The sequence below is a fragment of the Schistocerca serialis genome, chromosome 1 (genome assembly GCF_023864345.2).
Source record: "Schistocerca serialis cubense isolate TAMUIC-IGC-003099 chromosome 1, iqSchSeri2.2, whole genome shotgun sequence".
In the NCBI taxonomy this organism is placed as follows: Eukaryota; Metazoa; Arthropoda; class Insecta; order Orthoptera; family Acrididae; genus Schistocerca; species Schistocerca serialis.
In genome coordinates, this window is record NC_064638.1 from 621,220,588 (window position 1) to 621,243,339 (window position 22,752).

Genomic DNA, 22,752 nt, shown 5'->3' on the forward strand with positions numbered 1-22,752 from the left:
CTGTTGTATAGATCACCAAATGGAAATTTTGAATTATTTCTTAATTCCCTTGATACAGTATTATGTGAATTAATGTCCAAGCAAGAGCATATAAATGTTATATTATTAGGGGATATTAATGTCAACATGTTACAAGATTCCCAAGAAAGCAAACGCTTCAAAGACTGTATTTATTCTTATGGCGCAAAAGATCTGTTGGGAGACATACCCACTAGAATCACTCCAAGTAGTATAAGCTCTATAGACCATGTTATTACTAATTGTGAAAATATTGCCACAGCTGCTGTTGTAAATGGTCACATCTCTGACCATCTAGGCCAGCTATTAGTGCTAAAGGGAGATCCTTGTATAAAACCAAAGAAAATTTATGAATACAAAAGGAATCTCTCTGTTATCAACATTGCCAAACTGAGAGAGAGCCTTGGTCATGAATCTTGGCATCTAGGAGTGAATAATAAATGGGATGCCTTTCTACATACATTATCTTATCATCTAAATAATACTGTTCCCATTAGAAAGATAAATATTAATAAGAATAAGGCAAGACAGTCAAGGCCGGTGGAATTTGATAATACTACCAAAGAACTGAAAGAAAAAATGGAAGAAATGTATATGATACAAAGAGAGACCAAAAACAACGAGCACAAGGATAAATACAAACAATACAAGTACCAGTTTTGCAAGCAAGTCAAAAGATTGAAGGCTGAAAAGATTAACTCAAAAATACAAAATTCAGATTGTATCTCCAAGACCTGCTGGTCGACAGTAAATGAAATAAGAGACAGTAAAACAAAACTAAAAGGTAATATCAACATACAGATATCTAATAACAATATTGATGTCACCAATCCCCAACATTTTTATGACTATTTCATAGATATCATAGAATATGACTTTTGTACCACAGATAAAGTACCTGTTGGAAGTCTTGCTGAGGACAATTCTGAAGCTAATCAACTCCATGAACTTGAAATCAAGGATATTTTGCAGCTCATCAGAGAATGTAAAAACAAAAAGTCCACTGGATGGGATGAAATTTCTCTATTTTTACTTAAACAGTGTGAAAACAATCTAGCGTATCCCTTGGTGCATCTAATAAATAGTGTCTTAAAAGAACGAGTGTTCCCTGACATACTAAAATTAGCCATTGTTAAACCTCTCTACAAAAAAAGGTGATAAACAACTAGTAGAAAATTACAGACCACTCGCCTTAACTTCTGTTTTTAGCAAGTTAATTGAAAAAATAATTCTGAAATATATGTTAGAGCATTATAATAAGCACAACATCCTGGGAGATTTTCAGCACGGTTTCAGAAGTGGTCATAGCACCATGAAAGCCACACTTCAATTTATGCTGAAAGCTCTTGCAAAATTGATGAAGGGATACAAGTATCTGGAGTTTTCCTAGACCTATCAAAGGCTTTTGATAGGGTTGATCATAAGGTACTTCTGTCAAAACTGGCCAGAGATGGCATAAGTGGAAAATTATTGCACCTCATCACATTATATTTAAAAAACAGAAGACAGTGTACCTCAATCTCACACAATAGTGGACAAACATTAAAAAGTTATACATCAAGGGTCAGGAGTATTAAATTTGGTGTGCCTCAGGGATCGATAATTGGTCCCTTCCTCTTTAATGACTTCCCAAAGATAGTAAAAAATGATACCTTCATTACAATGTATGCAGATGACACTTCAGGCCTTTGTTGGGGAAATGATATTCTTAATCTCGGCATAGAGGTAAAAAAATTTATAGATATTGCAAAGTAAAAGTTTGAAAATGACAATCTAATAGTCAACATACAAAAAACAAATATAATCCCCTTCAAAAAATGGTTCAAATGGCTCTGAGCACTATGGGACTTAACATCTATTGTCATCAGTCCCCTAGAACTTAGAACTACTTAAGCCAAACTAACCTAAGGACACCACACAACACCCAGTCATGACGAGGCAGAGAAAATCCCTGACCCCACCGGGAATCGAACCCGGGAACCCAGGCACGGGAAGCGAGAATGCTACTGCACGACCACGAGCTGTGGACTATAATCCCCTTCAATGTTGGTGATTTACAAACTTGTATTGATTCTCAAGATAGCAATATTGTAGGGAAAATCTGCAGTGAGTGTAAATTCCTAGGTATATGCATAGATAGCAAACTACTATGGACACAACAAATTGACAACATATGTGCAAGGCTATCACCTAGCCTGTATGTTTTAAGAAGAATAGCTCCATATGACAATACCCAAACAATGAGGATGATGTATTTTGGTTTAATACATCCATTTCTAGCATATGGTCTTGCACTGTGGGCCGGGGCTTCCAAAACTCATGTAGACCGAGTATTTAAACTCCAGAAAAGAGCTTTGAGAATATTAGGCAAAAAAGATGCTCGAACATCATGTAAGGAATTGTTTATAGACTTTAAAATTCTGACTATCTATTCAATGCATATGTTTGAAACAATAGTATTAACTGTAGAAGATAAGAAATATATCTGTCGTAATGCAGAAATTCATGATCACAATACTAGACAAGTGCAAAATTACCATATGATACACAGAAGACTGAAAAAAACTGCAAACAGTCCATATATTAAAGGAGTAAAATACTTCAATGCACTGCCAAATGAACTGAAGGTAATAACTGGAGAGACATTCAAAAAACATCTAAAATCGTTGCTCTGTAGAAACTAAAATCTAAAGTATTATTATGTAAAATAATTTGGACTACATTCTTAAGTTCCTATTATAAAGTAAAATTAGATTGTATACTGTTGTATTGTACTACCAATTGCTATGCATGTAATTACATGTTTCACGCAAATAAATTACAAATTACTGTTCCCCTTCAAGATCTCCATACAAGCTGTAATTAACCTTTCACTCCCCAGTTATGCAGGTTACAATTCTCCCCTAGTTACATATGTTTCATGTTAACTGAATCTTCTGTCGGTTCTTGGTAGAACAACATTATAATAAATGAAAATCACTAGTTTGCTTTTGTTCTACAGTATTACTTTTATTGTGTTAATCGGCTTTTGGCTTACAAGGCCATCTTCAGAAATTTACTGAGTATTGTCACCAAAGAAGTTACAATGTTTGTAAACAACATTGGAAGAGAAATTACACATCTAGATTGAAGCAGAAACATGCAGTAAATAACACCTTTGACAAAGTGGTGGTAATGTAATGAAAAAGTAAAAAATCGAACAGTAAATAACAAAAGCTGGAGTAGGCAGGAAAAAACTTTAACACAAAATAGGAACAGCATGCCTACCTAACAGTTTCTATTGATAAACAAAACTAATAAAATAAAATAAAATTAGTACCTGACAAGGTTACTTCAGGAGGTATAAAACATGGAGAGTGATGCACAAGACAACTAAAAGAAGAAACAATTATCAATGTATCTACAGAATATATAAGGAACTTAAGCAATATCAATAAGATAAACAGAAATGAATAAATGCAGGAAAATGCAATCTTTGAGAGTGTGGTGGTAATGCATTTTTAAAAGGTAAAAAGGCTGAACAATACATAAATACAAAAGGAACAAACAGGAAAAACATTAACATTATACTCAAAACTGTGACTATGTAACAGTTTGCAAGAAATAAATGAACCATGTAAAAGATAAACAATATTTGTTGAGACAAGAGGTATTAAATATGGAAAGTAATACAAGAACCAGTTAAAAGAAAGCCCTAACAATTGAAACTACAGTCTATATGGAATACATATTCAACTTCAATAAAATAAAAGAACTTAATGAATAGAGGAAAATGGGAATATGTAGGAACAGACATGGTGGAAAATAATGAAAAACCGTTGTTGCTAAAGTCCCTTATATATTCTGTAGATACATTGATAATTGTTTCTTCTTTTAATTGGCTTGTGCATCACTCTCCATGTTTTATACCTCCTGCAGTAGCCTTGTCAAGTACTAATTTTATTTTATTTTATTAGTTTTGTTTATTAATAGAAACTGTTATGTAGACATGCAGTTCCTATTTTATGTTAAAGTTTTTTTTCTGTATTTAATAAATACTTATTGAGGAATACATAAATGTGCAAAATTTGAAAAGTTTCATTTAAGCAGCTTTAGGCAGAACTTTATTATCCGGTGCTTAGTTGACACTTTGCTGATTGTAAGTACATAATTAATTTAACTACAAATGTATTATTCAAAGATGTATGATTAAAAACTGTATTTTAAACAAGATATTGCATGACAGTTCCTAGCAAATTAAACCTGTGTGCTGGACCAAGACTCGAATGCGAGCCCTTTGCCTTGCATGAGCAAGTGCTCTACCAAGTGAACTTCCCAAGCATCACTCATGACCAGTCATCAGAGCTTTACTTCTGCCAGTAACTAATTTCCTACATTCCAAACTTCACAAAAGCTCTCTTGCAAAACATATAAGACTAGTATTCCTGGAAGAAAGGATATTGCAGAGATGCAGCTTAGCTCAGCCTGGAGGATGTTTCAGAATGAAATTTTCACTCTGAAATGGAGTTTGAATTGATATGAAACTTCCTTTCAGATAAAAATTGCATGCTGTAGTGATACTCAAACTTGGGATCCTTGCCTTTCCTGAGCAAGTACTCTACTGGCTGAGATATCCAAGCATGATTCATGACCAGTCCTCACAGCTTTACTTCTGCCAGTAACTCATTTCCTACCTTCTAAACTTCACAGAGGCTCTCCTGCAAAACATGCAAGACTAGCACTCCTGGAAGAAAGGATACTGTAGACACATGGTCTAGCCACAGTATGCAGAATGTTTCCAAAATGAAATTTTCACTTTGCAGCAGAATGTGTACTGATATGAAACTTCCTGGAAGATTTAAACTGTGTGCTGGACTGAGACTCAAACTCAACACCTTTGCGTTTCACAGGCAAATGCTCTACTGGCTGAGCTACCTTAGTATGCCTTACAACTCAGCCTCACAGATTTACTTTTGACAGTAACTCATCTCCTACTTTCCAAACTTCACAGAAGCTTTCCTGTGAAATATGAATGACTGGCACTCCTGGAATAAAGGATATTGCAGAGACATTTAGCCATGGTTTGGGGTATGTTTCCAGACTGATATTTCACCGTCAGAAGTAAAGCTGTGAGGATGGGCCTTGAGATGTGCTTGGATAGCTGTCAGTAGAGCACTTGCCCATAAAAGGCAAAAGTCCTGAGCTTGAGTATCAGTCCAGCACACAGTTTTAACCTGCCAAGTATTTTCATATCAGCACACATTCCACTGCAGAATGAAAATTTCATTCAAGATGTTGCACAACATTTCTGGATGATTAAAGTCTGCAGCTGACCACCTGTCCTATTCTTATTAAACTAGAGTTATATATTCTGCATGAATGTATACTTTGGGCTATTTATTTTAGTTGTATTATGATGTACAAATCCTACATCATTGTGAGATGAGTAAGCCACAAATTGTGAGAGGATCCTTGGATAAAAAAATTTAACCAAAGTTTATTAGAATGTGGTTGAACAGACCCTGTTTGAAAGTTCTCATTATCTTATTTTAAGAAAATACATTAGTTTGCCACAAAACTTATTACTTCAAAAGTTACTGATATTCAAAATTTTCATGTTCTACAAATTTTTAATCAGAAAGTGTAATTATTTCAGAAAACTATGGTTTTTCTATTTATGAAAATTTACACTTTAATTATAGTTAATTACAAAATTATTGTAGTTATTTAAGAAGTATTTATTCTAAAATATTCTGGTGCTGAACACAAATCTATGTTGTAAGTAAGTTTGTAAGTTTTCTTCTCTTCTTCTTCCTCAAACATTTCTGATTATTCAGGTCATTCAAAGTTTGTAAGTATTGTTTCCTATTGATAACTCCATGGTGCAATGTTGGTTATCTAGCAAACCAGAGGTGCACTAATAATGAGTGATACTGCAGATTTTATTTGCTCATATTCAGCTTCATGACTATTTTGAGAATGAGACATTTATATTTTATGTAGCTAATTTTGGGAAGTAAACTTAAAATTGGTTTGCTCAACTGGGATTTTAATATATGCTTAGATGGGAGGTGTAAACCTACAAGAACCTATACAAATTTTATTTGGAATTCAGGTAATGTCAGAAACAGTGACAAAAAAATCTAGCACACTTCACTTACTTTCATCCCATAACATCAACAGGATAGTTTTTTGGGGTAGCTTATCATGCCAAGCTAATGTTTCCCAAATCCAAAAGTCTGTAATATGAATTACTATTTGTTGTGTGAAATCAGGAACTCCCTGCACAGGGCTTTTTAAGAAACTGGAGATACTAATTACTGCATAAAACATATTTATCCCTTATGAAATCACAAATATCTCTTTTACAAACCAACAGATCAATTCATGAAATCAGTACTATAATAAAGATTTAAAACCACTTACTTTGACCCAGAAAGGTGTACATTATTCAGGAACATAAATTTTCAAAAATGTAACAGCAGCTACGAAAAGTTTAACTACTAACAAAGTTCAGTTAAAGAGGTGCCTAAATGGTGTATTGGGACAAATTTCATAGTAAAACAAACTGATGTAAGAAACATGTTTTTCAAGTAAGAACTGTTTTGAAATAAAAATACAATAATTAGAGTTTTCTTATCAATTTTATTTTTATATGAAAGCCTGTACTGTATTCTATCTGTCTACATAATTCCCACCAATTTTTGGCATGTTTATGCTTGTTTGTGAATATCTGAAATGACTCTTCCAATGGGAATCTGGCCAACAGTGAAATACACATTACGATTCATTTTATTAGTGTTAAAGGTGTGAAAGCAGCTGAAATTCATCATCAAATCAGTGAAGTGTTTGCTGAAAATATTATGAGCAAAGGGATGATATGGAAATGAGTGAGAGCTTTTAAAGATGGCTGTACAAATGTGCATAATGAGGAGTGAAGTGAGTGACCTTCAGTCACTACAGATGATTTAGTGCAGAAAGTTGATGAAAAAGTGAGAGAAAACAGATGATTATGTAACAAGTTTCCTCAAGCATCAAGAAGTGAGCTTTATGCAATTGTTGCTTAATCATATGGCAGATTTCAACAAGGACAATAATCTAATGCTGGTTGTGTGGTATTATAACTGCCATAATATTGGTGGAGATTATGCAGAAAAGTAGATTTCATGTAAAAATAAAATTGAGAATAAAAATGCACTTCTTTTATTTTTAGCTCAAACAGGACTTTGTAAGAAAATGTCCTTTGTACATATTATTTACAACATCAAATAATGTGAGTGTTCAGTGAAACATCTCTTTTCCTCTTGTGTACAGTAATATGATCAACATAAATAAGCATTGTAAACTGATTTTCTGTTTGATGATGTCACACACACCTTGTGACAAGTTTGTTATCACCTCTCAAATAACATTATGTTTAAGATTTCTTGACTTATTTCAACACCAACAAAAATCATTTCACTTACGATCTGTGGAAACTGGCATATCCATTTTTATGTAAATATGCATCATCATATGTAGTCTTCTTTTGTGACATGCTTGATATCTTTGAGGATCTCAACACTATGGATCTATAGAAGAAGAGTATATCTAATCTAACAATTAATGAAAGAACAGATTGCTACTAACCATGAAGATGACCCATTAAGTTTCAGCCAGGCACACCAAAAAGACTTAACAATCTTTACAGGTCATCTTTATGGTGAGTAGCAACATATCCTTTTAGTAATATTGCTGATATTCCAACCTGGAGTTTCCATTGTTTGATTAGATCTAATCTAATATGCACAGTATGCAATTGACTCCACACAATGAATTTGACCTCTAAGCATCCATTACAAATAACAGTATAAACATCCCCATGGTAAAGCAACAAGGTGGGCAAGAGAACACCTGTAATGAAATCTGTGTCATTGACAATGGGAGTCTCTCCAGCACTGAGTGCAGAATTTGTCTGATGACTGTTGTAGAAAAGTGTGATTCAGGGATGTGTGCGATAGATTCATCAGGGAGGTGGGTCAGTCACATTTTGGGGTGATATCAGGTACAGATTTTGGATGCCTTTCATTCTTATGGAGGTAATTTGAGAGCGGTGCAGTATAAGTACAGGGTGTTCTGTGCCATTGTTGTTGTTGTGGTCTTCAGTCCTGAGACTGGTTTGATGCAGCTCTCCATGCTACTCTATCCTGTACAAGCTGCTTCATCTCCCAGTATGTACTGCAGCCTACATCCTTCTGAATCTGCTTAGTGTATTGATCTCTTGGTCTCCCTCTATGATTTTTACCCTCCACGCTGTCCTCCAATTCTAAATTGGTGATCCCTTGATGCCTCAGAACATGTCCTACCAACCAATCACTTCTTCTAGTCAAGTTGTGACACAAACTCCTCTTCTCCCCAATTCTATTCAATACCTCCTCATTAGTTATATGATCTACCCATCTAATCTTCAGCATTCTTCTGTAGCACCACATTTTGAAATCTTCTATTCTCTTCTTGTCCAAACTATTTATCGTCCACATTTCACTTCCATACATGGCAACACTCCAAACAAAAACTCTCAGAAACGACTTCCTGACACTTAAATCTATCCTCGATGTTAACAAATTTCTCTTCTTCAGAAACGCTTTCCGTGCCATTGCCAGTCTACACTTTATATCCTCTCCACTTTGACCATCATCAGTTATTTTGCTCCGCAAATAGCAAAACTTATTTACTACTTTAAGTGTCTCACTCCCTAATCTAATTCCCTCACCATCACCCGAGTTAACTCAACTACATTCCATTATCCTCGTTTTGCTTTTGTTGATGTTCATCTTATATCCTCCTTTCAAGACACTGTCCATTCCGTTCAACTGCTCTTCCAAGTCCTTTGCTGTCTCCGACAGAATTACAATGTCATTGGCAAACCTCGAAGTTTTTATTTCTTCTCCATGGATTTTAATACCTACTCCGAATTTTTCTTTTGTTTCATTTATTGCTTGCTCAATGTACAGATTGAATAACATTGTGGATAGGATACAATCCCGTCTCATTCCCTTCCTCCATTTCATGTCCCTCGACTCTTATAACTGCCATCTGGTTTCTGTACAAATTGTAAATAGCCTTTCTCTCCCTGTATTTCATTCCTGCCACCTTCAGAATTTGAAAGAGAGTATTCCAGTCAACATTGTCAAAAGCTTTCTCTAAGTCTACAAAAGCTAGAAATGTAGGTTTGCCTTTTCTTAATCTAGCTTCTAAGATAAGTTGTAGGGACAGTGTTGCCTAACGTGTTCCAATATTTCTACCGAATCCAAACTGATCTTCCCCGAGGTCAGCTTCTACCAGTTTTTCCATTCATATGTAAAGAATTTGTGTTAGTATTTTGCAGTCGTGACTTATTAAACTGATACTTTGGTAATTTACACATCTGTAAACACCTGCTTTCTTTGTGATTGGTATTATTATATCCTTCTTGAAGTCTGAGGGTATTTCGCCTGTCACATACATTTTGCTCACCAGATGGTAGAGTTTTGTCAGGACTGGCTCTCCCAAGTCTGTCAGTAGTTCTAATGGAATGTAGTCTACTTCTGGGGCCTTGTTTCAACTTAGGTCTTTCAGTGCTCTGTCAAACTCTTCACGCAGTATCATATCTCCCACTTCATCTTCATCTACCCTCTTCCATTTCCATAATATTGCCCTCAAGTACTTTGCCCTTGTATAGACCCTCTATATACTCCTTTCAGCTTTCTGCTTTCACTTCTTTGCTTAGAACTGGGTTTCCATCTGAGCTCTTGATATTCATACAAGTGGTTCTCTTTTCTCCAAAGGTCTCTTTAATTTTCCTGCAGGCAGTATCTATCTTACCCCTAGTGAGATAAGCCTCTACATCCTTACATTTGTCCTCTAGCCATGCCTGCTTAGCCATTTTGCACTTCCTGTCGATCTCATTTTTGAGACATTTATATTCCTTTTTGCCTGCTTCATTTACTACATTTTTATATTTTCTCCTTTCATCAATTAAATTCAATATTTCTTCTGTTACCCAAGGATTTCTACTAGCCCTCTTCTTTTTACCTACTTGATCCTCAGCTGCCTTCACTACTTCATCCCTCAGAGCTACCCATTCTTTTTCTACTGTATTTCTTTCCCCCATTCCTGTGCCATATGAAATGTAAAGTGCATTATTTCAGTGATCTTGGGAGATAGTGTGTGGAGGGTTGTATGTGTATGTGTGGGGTGTGCTAACTAAGAGTGAGGTAGCCTTGAATAGCAGTGTCTCATTCACCTAGAGGACAGATTGTTTGTGTGCCAGTGGTTGCATATTGCCTGGATGAATGCAGTCTTCCCTGTTTCCTCCAAAAAGTGCCACATTTATCTTTGTGTACAGCATACCAAGGAGGATCCAAGTATGTTACAGTGTATGGATTGGAGCAAAACAGCATTGAATGTTACCGAGCAGAAAGTTTTAATTTCACAGATCTGCAAAGACATGCACTTTTGACCTATAATATAAGCTGTTATTTTGGTCAGTTTTGTTTTTTGTATTTTATATGAAACTTATTTCATAATTTTCTCCCACTCCCTGCTACTTGTGGATCTAACTCCAAACTGTTTTGCAGATATGCAGGTGGTTGAAAACTTTTTTGATATGATTATATAATTTTACATAATAGAAACAATAAACAGAAGTGACCAGAGACCATCAGTATTATCAAATAGCTCTTTTCCTTCAGTCTCCATGCAGTTAATCCAGAGAATCTTTGGAAAGATTTAAGTCTGGATTTCATCTCTCATTCATTTTGACCAATACATTCAAAATATAAGTTTGTTTGGAAATCATAGTATCAACTTCTTCTGTTTTTTTTTTCTGTTTCCTTGAGAAGTTCATAGAAATGCAGTATGGGTAAAAGAAAAGAAGTAAACAACGTGTCTGCTGGCTGTGTGTAGACTAGGGTGAGACCATTTGTAATGGGATGGGTAATGGGTCCGAGTGCAAAACTAGCCTGTTTAATTCAGTTTCTGCTTCTGTTCTGTGCAGTCTGTAAAGTTCCACTATGATCTTGAATGTGTCAATGGGCTCACAAATACCATGTATAATCTCAGTGAAAATATTGCTACACACAGACCATTTACACGAAAGACTATTACATTAATTTTAAGCTAGATACAAATGAAACACGCCAACACAGGAATATTATCTATTAAGAAATTCATTTGCAGAATACAAGAAATTGTAACTCAGAAATGATTTCACTTTGTTTTTGAAGCTGGTTTTTTTAAAATCTTTCAATGGCTTTAATTCATAATGGATGTCATCAAATATTTTTACAGCTGCACAATTTTCTACATTCTATGCAATACTATGGGTCGCCTGTGAATAGTGAAAGCTGTTTTTGTTTCTATTTGTTTCTATTTGTTGCATGCAGATGAGAGTAAGACAATCTGTCATGATTATGGTGTTAAAAATACAAATGTAAGTTATCAAAATAGTTTGTCAGTTTCTTCCACGCAACAACCTCTCCAAATTTCCATTAGCTTCTCTTCCCATTTTCCCAGTGTTTAAAATGACCCATATCGTTTTTGTCATGTTAAGAGACCATGCTTTACCTTATTTTCCAGGTTTGAAACACAGAGAAACCAAAAAGATCAAGACATCAGTTAGAAGTAACAGGTATACTTTGATGGCTGGACACGGGATTGAAACATTGTCCTCCCTAATGCAAGTCCAGTGTGCTAACCACTGCGCAACCTTGCTCGGTTTTGTAGTTAAGTATTCTGCATAAGTATTTTCTCATAATAATATATTTTTTTAAATTGTTCTTCCTGTTATCACAGGTAAGCACCAATTATCCTACATCAATAAAATTCCCACTAAATGATAGAAAACACATCCAGTCATCAATAGAAAAGAGCCACTCACCAAAATGACAACATGTGCCTTACAATATAAAGCTCGTGCTACAGCTATTCTTTGCTTCTGTCCTCCAGAGAGAGTAATTCCCTTCTCTCCAATTTCAGTCAAGTCCTTGCCAGGAAGTAAGTCAATATCTGGCTCTAGAGCACAAGCAGATATAACTTTCTGGTATCTTCGTGGTCTGTATGGTTGCCCAAAGAGAATATTTTCTCTTAGTGTTGCGTTTAACAACCAAGGCTTCTGTGAAGAGTAAGCAATGGTCGCGCCACTGAAAGGATAAAAATACATAAGTTAGTGTCATTATCAGAATTCAGTATGAGGAGTAGTTTTAACAATAATATTCATAATAGTAATGTTACTTTAACTTTTACTTTGGTAACAGGAGTATTTCACTGAAAAGAAAGTTCTCACTTAGCTTTCAAATGACTTGGACTCTTCTTTAAGAAGGTCTATACCCTCCCAAGCTTCGTTTCTCATATGGCAGAATATTTTATGGTATTTAATAGCAACATTCCCCATGATTTTTCTTATGTATTTCACCTTGATGTTACATTCTCCTCTGTCAGCGCCATTTCCAAAATTAAAGCTAATGGAATTTTAGTTGTTAGATTAATCCACTTTGTATCTGCAAGAGGATTGCACCTAAAGGTTTTGTTCATTAGCAGTACCAGTTACTTGCAGGATTTAGTGTGTTTGGGGCTGCCTATACTTTCTGACAGATGGAAAGCACATGGGTCACAGGTAGTCATTAAGATTAAGTAACTTAGTGCAGAAACAAATACAGAACAGTTCAACCAAAGCTACATTCATGAAGTGGGTGGATCATGTGGCAATATTCTGTTTCTAAAGTAAGTGGGATTACAACGTAACACAACATTTTCAACTTCCTTCACTCATCTGGGCATGTTGTTTTTGCTGTTTATTGTTTTTATTATTTTTTATTCTTAAAATTAGTGTCCAGTAAGTTAATCATTTGGCACAATGTTTCCTGGTTGTCTTCAAATCTGTATCAAGACTTTCACATCATTCTAATATGAAACAACTGAGTAAAATAAACATGTTTGGCTTCCACACAAAGTTATCTCTCAGGACAACAATCATGATTTCTAAAGGCAATCCAGTACCCATATCACTTGGAATTCCTCTTCTAGCACCAGCTCTTTATGCATTTTGTGAGTCTAGTAAAATAAAAATGCTGCCTTGAAACAATCAGTATTACTGGCACTGTAGTCAAGACCACAGCATTTTTGTAGTAACAAGCTAGTATGAATGTAAGCATGACATAAATTGGATTCATAGTTGGAGTGTATGCAGAACAATAATAGGTAATTGAGTAACATTTGCTGAGTATAGCATTATTAGGAGAATGAGGTGTGCAAGGAGAAAAACATATTTCTTTGAGTAACATATTGAGTTTGTATGAGTTACGTAATTTAAGAGTGAGAAGACCACTCACTAAAAAGCAGTCACTGAGAATAAAACACAAACACATACACAAACACACACACACACACACACACGCACACCTGTCCACCTATTTTGAGCCAGCTGAACACACAGTATCGAGATTGCAGTTCGGGAGGTTTACTGGGGTGGGGGTTATGGCAAGTGGGAGTAGAGGGAGAAAGGCAGGAAGCAAGAAGGTTGGAAATGGGTAGCTTTGGCTTAAAGGAAGAGACCAGATGAACAGGATAGAAGTGGGAGGGAGGACTGGGAGGTGCACAGGCTAATCATGTGACACACTGGTACTGGAGCCGGTGAGGTGCAACATATGATGAAGATGGCATGGAAGTGTGGACTGGGTGGGGGTGGCACGACTGAGGGGTTATGTATGTTCATAATTTCAACAATCAGTTGTGCCATGAACAATACACCAAAGATATTAAATATTGATTATTGTGAAGTTTTAGTGTTTAAAGTAAGCTTCTGAAGAAAGCCGTTCTAGTGATATCCTGCCCAGTCACATACATCTGATTACATGTAGAATTTTTAGGTACTGTGGTGATAATCAGCAAACCTATTGTATCTAGCTGCATATTGAAAGAAACTATACAATATGACTTGATGACAAGAGAGCATTTTAGAGTACGAGTACTGAATTTGATAACATGAAATATTAAAAAATCTTACCAGAATTAATTACTATCACTTTGAATGCCTTCCCCTACCCTGTAGAGTCTAGACAATTAAAAGTACAGTGATATTACGATTGTAGTATATTCAGAGGAACATACATACATAGACAAAATCATGGTCTTATTTCAAAAGCCATATATCCATGAGGTGCACCAGTTTTAAGGCAGGTATTCCCAAAATGAAATGTAGATTTAGCAACCCAAGAAGCATGCACTGCCTCTCCTTTCCTATCTTCTGGGTGTTTACAAGGTAGAAAATTTCTTCCACAATATGTTTCATTCCCACAATCCCTGTAGCCTCCCCTGGTCCCAATCTTAGCTTTACCCCTGCCGTCTCCATTTCTCTAACCTCCACTTTCTCTTGTCGCTCTCCATTCACATCGTTCTCATAATTTTCTTATTCTAACCTTCTACCCTCTCTCTCTCTCTCTCTCTCTCTCTCTCTCTCTCTCTCTCTCTGTCTCTCTCTCTCTCACACACACACACACACACACACACACACACACACACACACACACATACATGTGCACGCTCTCAAACTCTGCCCCCTCTGTTTGTTGCCATTAATAATGCACTATTTTCAATTGTGCTTCTGCTGCTGATAAGCTTCTGTCATCTCCATTTTATCTTGCCAATACTTTCCTAAACCCTTCCTTGCTCCAGTCATCTTCTTCTTCCTTCTCCTCATCCAAATTCCATTCTTGCTCCCATATCACTTTCATTTATGCTCCTCTGATGGTTCAGTTGGTAGGAATGAGTATATTGGTATAGGATCAGCATTAATATTTCCCCATGTGGGTGAGTGAAGAAGCTCTTCTGTAATGCAGAACTATTGGCAATCTGTAGTGGGATGACAGCAGAGTACAATGGTGTGGAAGGAACAATGGTTTCAGAGCTCACTGTTCATTCGACGACTATCCAACATAACTGTAAGTGGACTAGGATGGCCATTGGAACATTAGCTTTAAACAACAGAATAATGCAAACCTCTGATGATCCAAGCTTCTTGTTAAATTACACAACATTTTTGTCAAGGTATGCTGCCTCCAACAGAATTGCTCTTTAACTCATACATTGTGGGTTGGATATATACTGATGGTGCCAATATTGTATTATGGGTGACGTTAGCCTGGACGAGATCTGTAGTTATTTCAGAGAGCACTTTGCAAGTTTGACGTACGTATATTACATCAATGACCATTTGTGCCCAAGCCTGATCTCTTTTCACATGGGTATGGATTGTTTCAAGCCATATCATTGTACATGCCACAAAGTTAAAACATTCCAAAGGGCATTGAGAAGTATAGTGATAATTTCATAACATGTCCTCAAATTTGCAGGGTACCAGATCCATTGAAAATATTCATGACATTGCTGAAAGCCATCTCAGAAACCACAAATCCCCACATTATAATTTACAGGGAACAAGTGTCCTGTGTATGGGATGATGATGACCTCTATCTTTTGCTCACATACTAAATCCTTATAGAATCTGTTCAACAATAAATACCACTTGTTTTGCCTGCAAAAGTGGCCCAACATATCATTATGTGTGTGGTCATTACACACTTGATGATCTAAGGATCTGACTTTTCTGCAGAAAACCAATCCATGTAGCTTTTTTTATACTTCTCCTATTTTCTGTATTTTATTTAATCTAGTGGTGCAATTCAAAGTTATAATCCCAACAAGAACACATTTAATTTCTCTGCATAATCATTCTGCAAATAGAAAGTAAAGATACTATGTAATACTAGTATTTCAATTGCTATCACACAGAGAAGGCATTGGCGGCTTCTTGCTGCTAACATACTTCACATATGACCAGAATCTCTTTCTACGTGGATACTCTGCAAATCACATTTAAGTGCCTGGCAGAGGGTTCATTGAACCACCTTCACGATTCTCTATTATTCTAATCTCGTATAGTGCGTTGAAAGAACAAACACCTATAACTTTCTATACGAGCTCTGATTTCTGTTATTTTATCGTGATGATTGTTTCTCCCTATGTAGGTCACAGTCAACAAAATATTTTCACATTCGGAGAAAAGTTGGTGATTGAAAATTTTATGAGAAGATTCTGTCGCAACGAAAAATGCCTTTCTTTTAATGATGTCCAGCCCAAATCCTGTATCATTTCAGTGGCACTCTCTCCCTTCGTGATATACAAAACATGCTGCTCTTCTCTGAACTTTTTTGATGTACTCCATCAGTCCTATCTGGTAAGGATCCCACACCATGACGCAGTATTCTAAAAGAGGATGGACAAGTGTAGTGTAGGCAGTCTCCTTAGTAGATCTGTTACTTTTTCTAAGTGTCCTGCCAATAAAACGCAGTCTTTGGTTAGCCTTCCCCACAACATTTTTTATGTGTTCCTTCCAATTTAAGTTGTTCATAATTGTAATTCCTAGGCATTTAGTTGAATTTACGGCCTTTATATTCGACTGATTTATCGTGTAACTGAAGTTTAATAGATTCCTTTTAGCACTCATGTGGATGACCTCACACTTTTCGTTATTTTGGGTGAACTGCCAATTTTTGCACCATTCAGATATCTTTTCTAAATCATTCTGCAATATGTTTTGATCTTCTGATGAATTTATTAGTCAATAAACAACAGCGTCATCTGCAAACAACCTAAGACGGCTGCTCAGATTGTCTCTCAAATCGTTTATATAGATAAGGAAAAGCAAAGGGCCTGTAACACTACCTTGGGGAACACCAGAAATAACTTCTGTTTTACTTGATGACTTTCTGTCAGTTATTATGAACTGTGACCTCTCTGACAGGAAGTCACAAATCCAGTCACATAACTGAGACAATATTCCATAAGCACACAATTTCACTATAAGCCACTTGTGTGGTACAGCGTCAAAAGCCTTCTGGAAATACAGAAATACAGAATCGATTTGAAATCCCTTTTCAGTAGCACTCAACACTTCATGTGAATAAAGAGCTAGTTGTGTTTCACAGGAATGATGTTTTCTAAATCCATGTCGACTGTATGTCAATGAACCATTTTCTTTGAGGCATTCAGTGTGTCTTAGCAGGCACTAACCTAAATTGTAGAAAAATGAAATCAACTGTTCCTTATAAATTTACTTTCAATTTGTCATTCAACACTAAGTTTAAATAAAAATTTACCTGGTCCATGACACTTTTCCATTCATGGTATGCATCTCGCCAAGTATCGCTGAGAGCAGAGAAGATTTTCCACTTCCAACGGTTCCAACAATGACAGTCAGTTTCCCTGTTAAGCATCAAACATTGTATATTTCTGTACGTAATTTAAAACATGAAAAAACAAAGCTATATACTACAAGCAGACAACTAAATACTACGTATTAAATTTATAAAAACAAACTCATGGTTAATGCTGACATGAAGATAAAAGAGTTGACACCAACAACCTCCAAGGTTTCCTACCTCAAGATACTTCCAAGGCTCATGGAAGAGACACAGAACAGGCAAAGAGTAAAAGATTCACACTTAAAACACAAGTAACACTGAATATAACTGTTGAAATTAAAACTCCAGTGTATCTGAAGAGTAAGACCCAAGAGGCACATAAAATTCAGTCTGCCATTATCCTAGCCTTCACCTGTGAACATACGGCAGGAATGTGTGGACTGGAATGTACATCAAATGGTACATCCCATCTCCAGTAGGATTACTGGGGTAGATTAGTGACACACACAAATTACCAAAGCAACATCCAATTGAAAGACTTGCACCATACCACTGAATCACATAAAATTATTTAAAAGAAAATAGCATGGGATGGTAAAAGATTATGCAACATGGAAAACAAAAAAAATGTTCCCTCATCTACAGATGCTCAAGTCATAAGATATCAAAGAAAAGAATGAGAAGAAAATGGCAGAAGTACCAAAACGATTAACAGTAAGAAATGGAAAATGAGAACCAGTTATACATAGAAAAGCTAATTTTTCAATACAAAGTATTGCATACAGGTTGAAAAAAGCATTTTAAATATATTTGTATTAAATTTATGGAATATTCCACCAGTACAGAGAGGAACTGAAAAACAAAATATCAATATTCCACACTAATATTTATTTTACATTTTATTGTGAGCCAAAAGTAAAACAAATATTTTAGTGGAACATTAATCTGGCAAATATGGGTAGTATGACACTTCCTGAAACATCACGAGATATCAACGCTATCACCCGGCTGGAGACCCGAGAAACCTTCATCAATAGTTTATGCCAGGAAAGCCTACAGTTACATATACAGAGCTGCTATTTACCTGCTTTTCTTTACCAAAGACATTTGTTACCTGCATTTGTAAATACCAAGTTCCATTTATAGTAGACTAGCCTTTTCCCCACAGCTTTGCTCACATATGGGTTCAACACTTATGTTGAACACATCTCCTCATCCCCTTCTCTGGGACCACATCTTCCTCTGTCTGTCCACTTCATCCTCCCACCTCTATCTGCCAACCCCTCCTCCCTCTCTGTCTGTTCATCTCCACCTCTCTGACCATATCTTCCTATCTCCCTCCACCCTCCCTCTGACCATATCCTCCTCCCCCTCTCTCTTTCCATCTTCATCTCCACTATGTCCATCTGCAGTAGCTGAGGGGTCAGCGAGACATAATGTCAATCCTAAGGGCCCGGGTTTGATTCCCGGCTGGGTTGGAGAATTTCTCCGCTCAGGGACTGGGTCTTGTGTTATCCTAATCATCATCACTTCATCCCCATCAAAGCACAAGTCACTGAAGTGGCATCAAATCGAAAGACTTGCACCCGGCGAACGGTCTACCTGACGGGAGGCCCTAGTCACTTGAGATTTACATTAATTTATCTCCCCTACTTCCTTTTCCACATTCCCACTACCCCTCTACAACTTCCACCTGCCTCATACATCTCCCCTTCCTCCTCTCTCTCTACCCATTTCCTCCTCCCCTTCGCAATGTCCATCCCCTCCCCTACCCATTTCAACCTGCCCCAGCCATGCTCATTGGCATGTGTAGCCCCTTGTCATGCAGGACAGCCTACATTTTAGATATCATAATACCACTACTTGCCTTTGACACATAGGTTGCCCTGTGAAGCAGGTTGTTTTGGCAGGCTGATACCGTTCTCAAACAAAATTTCTATTGTGCAGGGCAGCCTATATACCAGGTTCTGGAAAAACAGGATTTTGCCTGTATCTCCACATTGCTGCTACTCATGCGGACAGCTGTATTTTTTTTTTCTGAAGTTAGGTTAAAACTGATCCAGTGATTTGGGAGGAGAATCTGGACATGCACATGTGACTCCTTAGACTTGGGTGCCTCAGCGATACAGACAGCCGTACAATAGGTGCGACCACAATGGAGGGGTATCTATTGAGAGGCCAGACAAACATATGGTTCCTGAATAGGGCTAGTAGCCTTTTCAGCAGCTGCAGGGGCAACAGTCAGGATGATTGTCTGATCTGGCCTCATAAAATCAACCAAAACAGCCTTATTGTGCTGGTACTATGAACAGCTGAAAGCAAGAGGAAACTACAGCCATAATTTTTCCTGAGGCCATGCAGCTCTACTGTATGGTTAAATGATGATGGCATCCTCTAGGGAAAAATATTCTGGAAATAAAAGACTTCCACGTTCAGATCTCCAAGTGGGGGCTACTCAGGAGGATGTCATCATCAGAAGAAACAAAACTACAGTTCTATGGATCAGAGCATGGAATGTTAGATCCTTTAATCTGGTGGGTAGGTTAAAAAATTTAAAAATGGAAATGGTTAAGATACATTTAGATACTGTGGGAATTACTTAAGTTTGATGGCAGGTGAAACTTGACTTCCCATCAGGTGAATACTGGTTTATAAATGCAAAATCAAATAGAGGTAAGTTCATATGCTAACTAGCTCCATAGATGATGAAGAAATTGGGGAAATGTATGATGAAATAACAGAAATTATTCAGATAGTTAAGGGAGATGAAAATTTAATAGTGATGGGTGACTGAAATTCAATAGTAGGAAAAGAAAGAGAAGGAAAAATTGTAGGTGAATTTGAACTGGGCAGAAGGAATGAAACAGGAAGTTGTCTAGCAGAATTTTGCACAGAGCATACAAGGCCTGTTCAGTAAATTTCATGGCAATGATGTGTTGGAGCAGAATGCAGTTGGCATCACTGCACATGCATTTATTTAATGTGCAACTGCCAGAAATTACATTTTTGTATGTCTGTTAGTCATTGCTCAGTGCCGTATTAAGTAGAACGTTGTTTCGCACAGTTTGTGAATTTTGAGATGTCAGAGTTAGAGGACCAATGCGTCTGCTTTAAATTTTGCATGTAACTCAAGCAAACCTTTACAGAGAAACACCAAATGATTCAGGAAGCCTACAGCAATGAGTTCTTAAGCCACACTCACTGTTACGAATGGTTCACACAGTTTAAAAATGGCTTGACGGAAGTTAAGGATGACCCTTTTTCAGGGCACCCTTCAATGTCTTCTGATAACACTCATGTCAGGAATGTCAATGAAATTGTGAGTCCCAATCGAAGACTAAATGTCTGAGAGATTGCACAAAACTGTAACATTTCAGTTGGATCATGTCATGCAATCCTGACACAGCATCTCAGAATGTGTCAAGTTGCTGCCAAGTTTGTCGTCCCATGGCTCATGAGTCAAGACCAGAAAGACCTTCACCTTGCAATCTGTGAAGAGTTTCTGGATTGTGCAAATGAGAATGAGATGTTACTTAAGAGAATCATAGGTGGTGCATACGTGGTGAAGAGACATGGGTCTTTGGTTATGATGTTGAGACCAAGGTTCGACATTCACAATGGGTTCTCCAAGGCCAGAAAAAGCTCATCAGGTCAGGTCAAATGTCAAAGCCACATTGATAGTTTTCTTTGACTTTGAAGGATTAGTTCATCATTAATTCACGCCACAGAGACAAACTGTTGGTTGATGGTACTACGGGTACGTGTTGCGATGCCTGCAAGAAAATGTGAGGAGGAAATGGCCTGAAATGTGTGAGACAATTCATGGCTCTTGAATCATGATAATGCACCCGCAAATACATGCACAAAAGCTGTTTCATCCTCTGTGCTCTCCAGAGCTGGCCCCTGTGGACTTTTTTTATTTTCAAAATTGAAAACCCTGTTGAAAAGGTGAAGATTTGCAATGATAGACAAGACAAAAGAAAATTCGCATATGGCAATCCATCCAATCCAGCAAGAGGCATCAAATACTGCTTCTGGAAATGGAAATGGCATTGTGAATGGTGTACCAATTGTGGAGGACAGTATTTCAAAGGAGACCATGCAAAACGTGTAAAAGGTAAGCATAGACAAATTTTGTGGATAATGTTCTGGAATTTTTTGAACAGGTGTTGTAATTTAATCATTGCTACCACATGGTTTAAGAACCATGAAAGAAGGCTCCATACAATTTCATATTGATTATGTAATGGTAATACAGAGATAGGAACCAGATTCTAAATTTAAAGCATTTCCAGGGGCAGACGTGGACTCTGACCACAATTTATTGGTTATGACCTGTAGATTAAAACTGAAGAAATTGCAAAGAGGTAGGAAATTAAGGAGATGGGACCTGGATAAGTTGAAAGAACCAGAGGTTGTTGAGAGTTTCAGAGGGAGTTTTAGGCCACAATTTACAAGAACAGGAGGAAGGAATACAGTAGAAGATGAATGGGTAGCTTTGAGAGATGAAAGGCAGCAGAGTATCAAATAGGTAAAACGACAAGGTCAAGTAGAAATCCTTGGATAACACAGGAGATACAGAATTTAATGGATGAAAGGAGAAAATACAAAAATACAGTAAATGAAGCAAAAGGGGAATACAAACATCTACAAAATGCGATTTACAGGAAGTGCAAAATGGAAATGGGGAAAAGTTAGGGACCACTTACAGGAAAATTAAAGAGGCCTTAGGAGAAAAGAGAAGCAGCTGCATGAACATCAAAAGCTCAGATGAAAAACCAGTACTTTGCAAAGTAGAGAAAGTTCAAAGGTGGATGAATTATATAGAGAGTCTATACACGGGAGATGAACTTGCAGGCAATATTATAGAAAAAGAAGAGGCCGCAGATGAAGGTGACACAGGAGACTTGACACTTCAAGAAGAACAGATGACATTCCGTCAGAACTACTGATAGCCTTGGGAGAGGCAGCCATGACAAAACTCTTCCATCTGGTGTGCAAGAGGTATGAGACAGGCAAAATATCCTTAGACTTAAAGAAGTATATAACAATTCCAATTCCAAAGGAAGCAGGTTTGAAAACTACCAGGTTCCAAAATACTAACATGAATTCTTTACAGAAGAATGGAAAAATCAGTAGAAGATGCTCAGTTTGGATTCTGAAGAAATGTAGAAACACATGAGAAAATACTGATCCTATGACTTCAGTTAGAAGATACCTTAAGGAAATGAAAACATATACACTCCTGGAAATTGAAATAAGAACACCGTGAATTCATTGTCCCAGGAAGGGGAAACTTTATTGACACAGTCCTGGGGTCAGATACATCACATGATCACACTGACAGAACCACAGGCACATAGACACAGGCAACAGAGCATGCACAATGTCGGCACTAGTACAGTGTATATCCACCTTTCGCAGCAATGCAGGCTGCTATTCTCCCATGGAGACGATCGTAGAGATGCTGGATGTAGTCCTGTGGAACGGCTTGCCATGCCATTTCCACCTGGCGCCTCAGTTGGACCAGCGTTCG

At 37.0% G+C, this 22,752-nt stretch overlaps 1 protein-coding gene across 2 annotated transcripts in view; it reads right to left on the minus strand.

Annotated features, from left to right (window-relative positions):
• LOC126478212 (ATP-binding cassette sub-family C member Sur) overlaps positions 1-22,752 on the minus strand; it is a 402,049-nt gene that overhangs the window by 187,467 nt on the left and 191,830 nt on the right. For both annotated transcript variants that reach the window (XM_050103682.1, XM_050103681.1), the window contains exons 11-12: positions 17,172-17,277; positions 11,897-12,158 (exon numbers count right to left, since the gene is read on the minus strand). In XM_050103682.1, the coding sequence (XP_049959639.1) occupies positions 11,897-12,158; positions 17,172-17,277 (368 nt within the window). The remainder of the gene's footprint in view (positions 1-11,896; positions 12,159-17,171; positions 17,278-22,752) is intronic.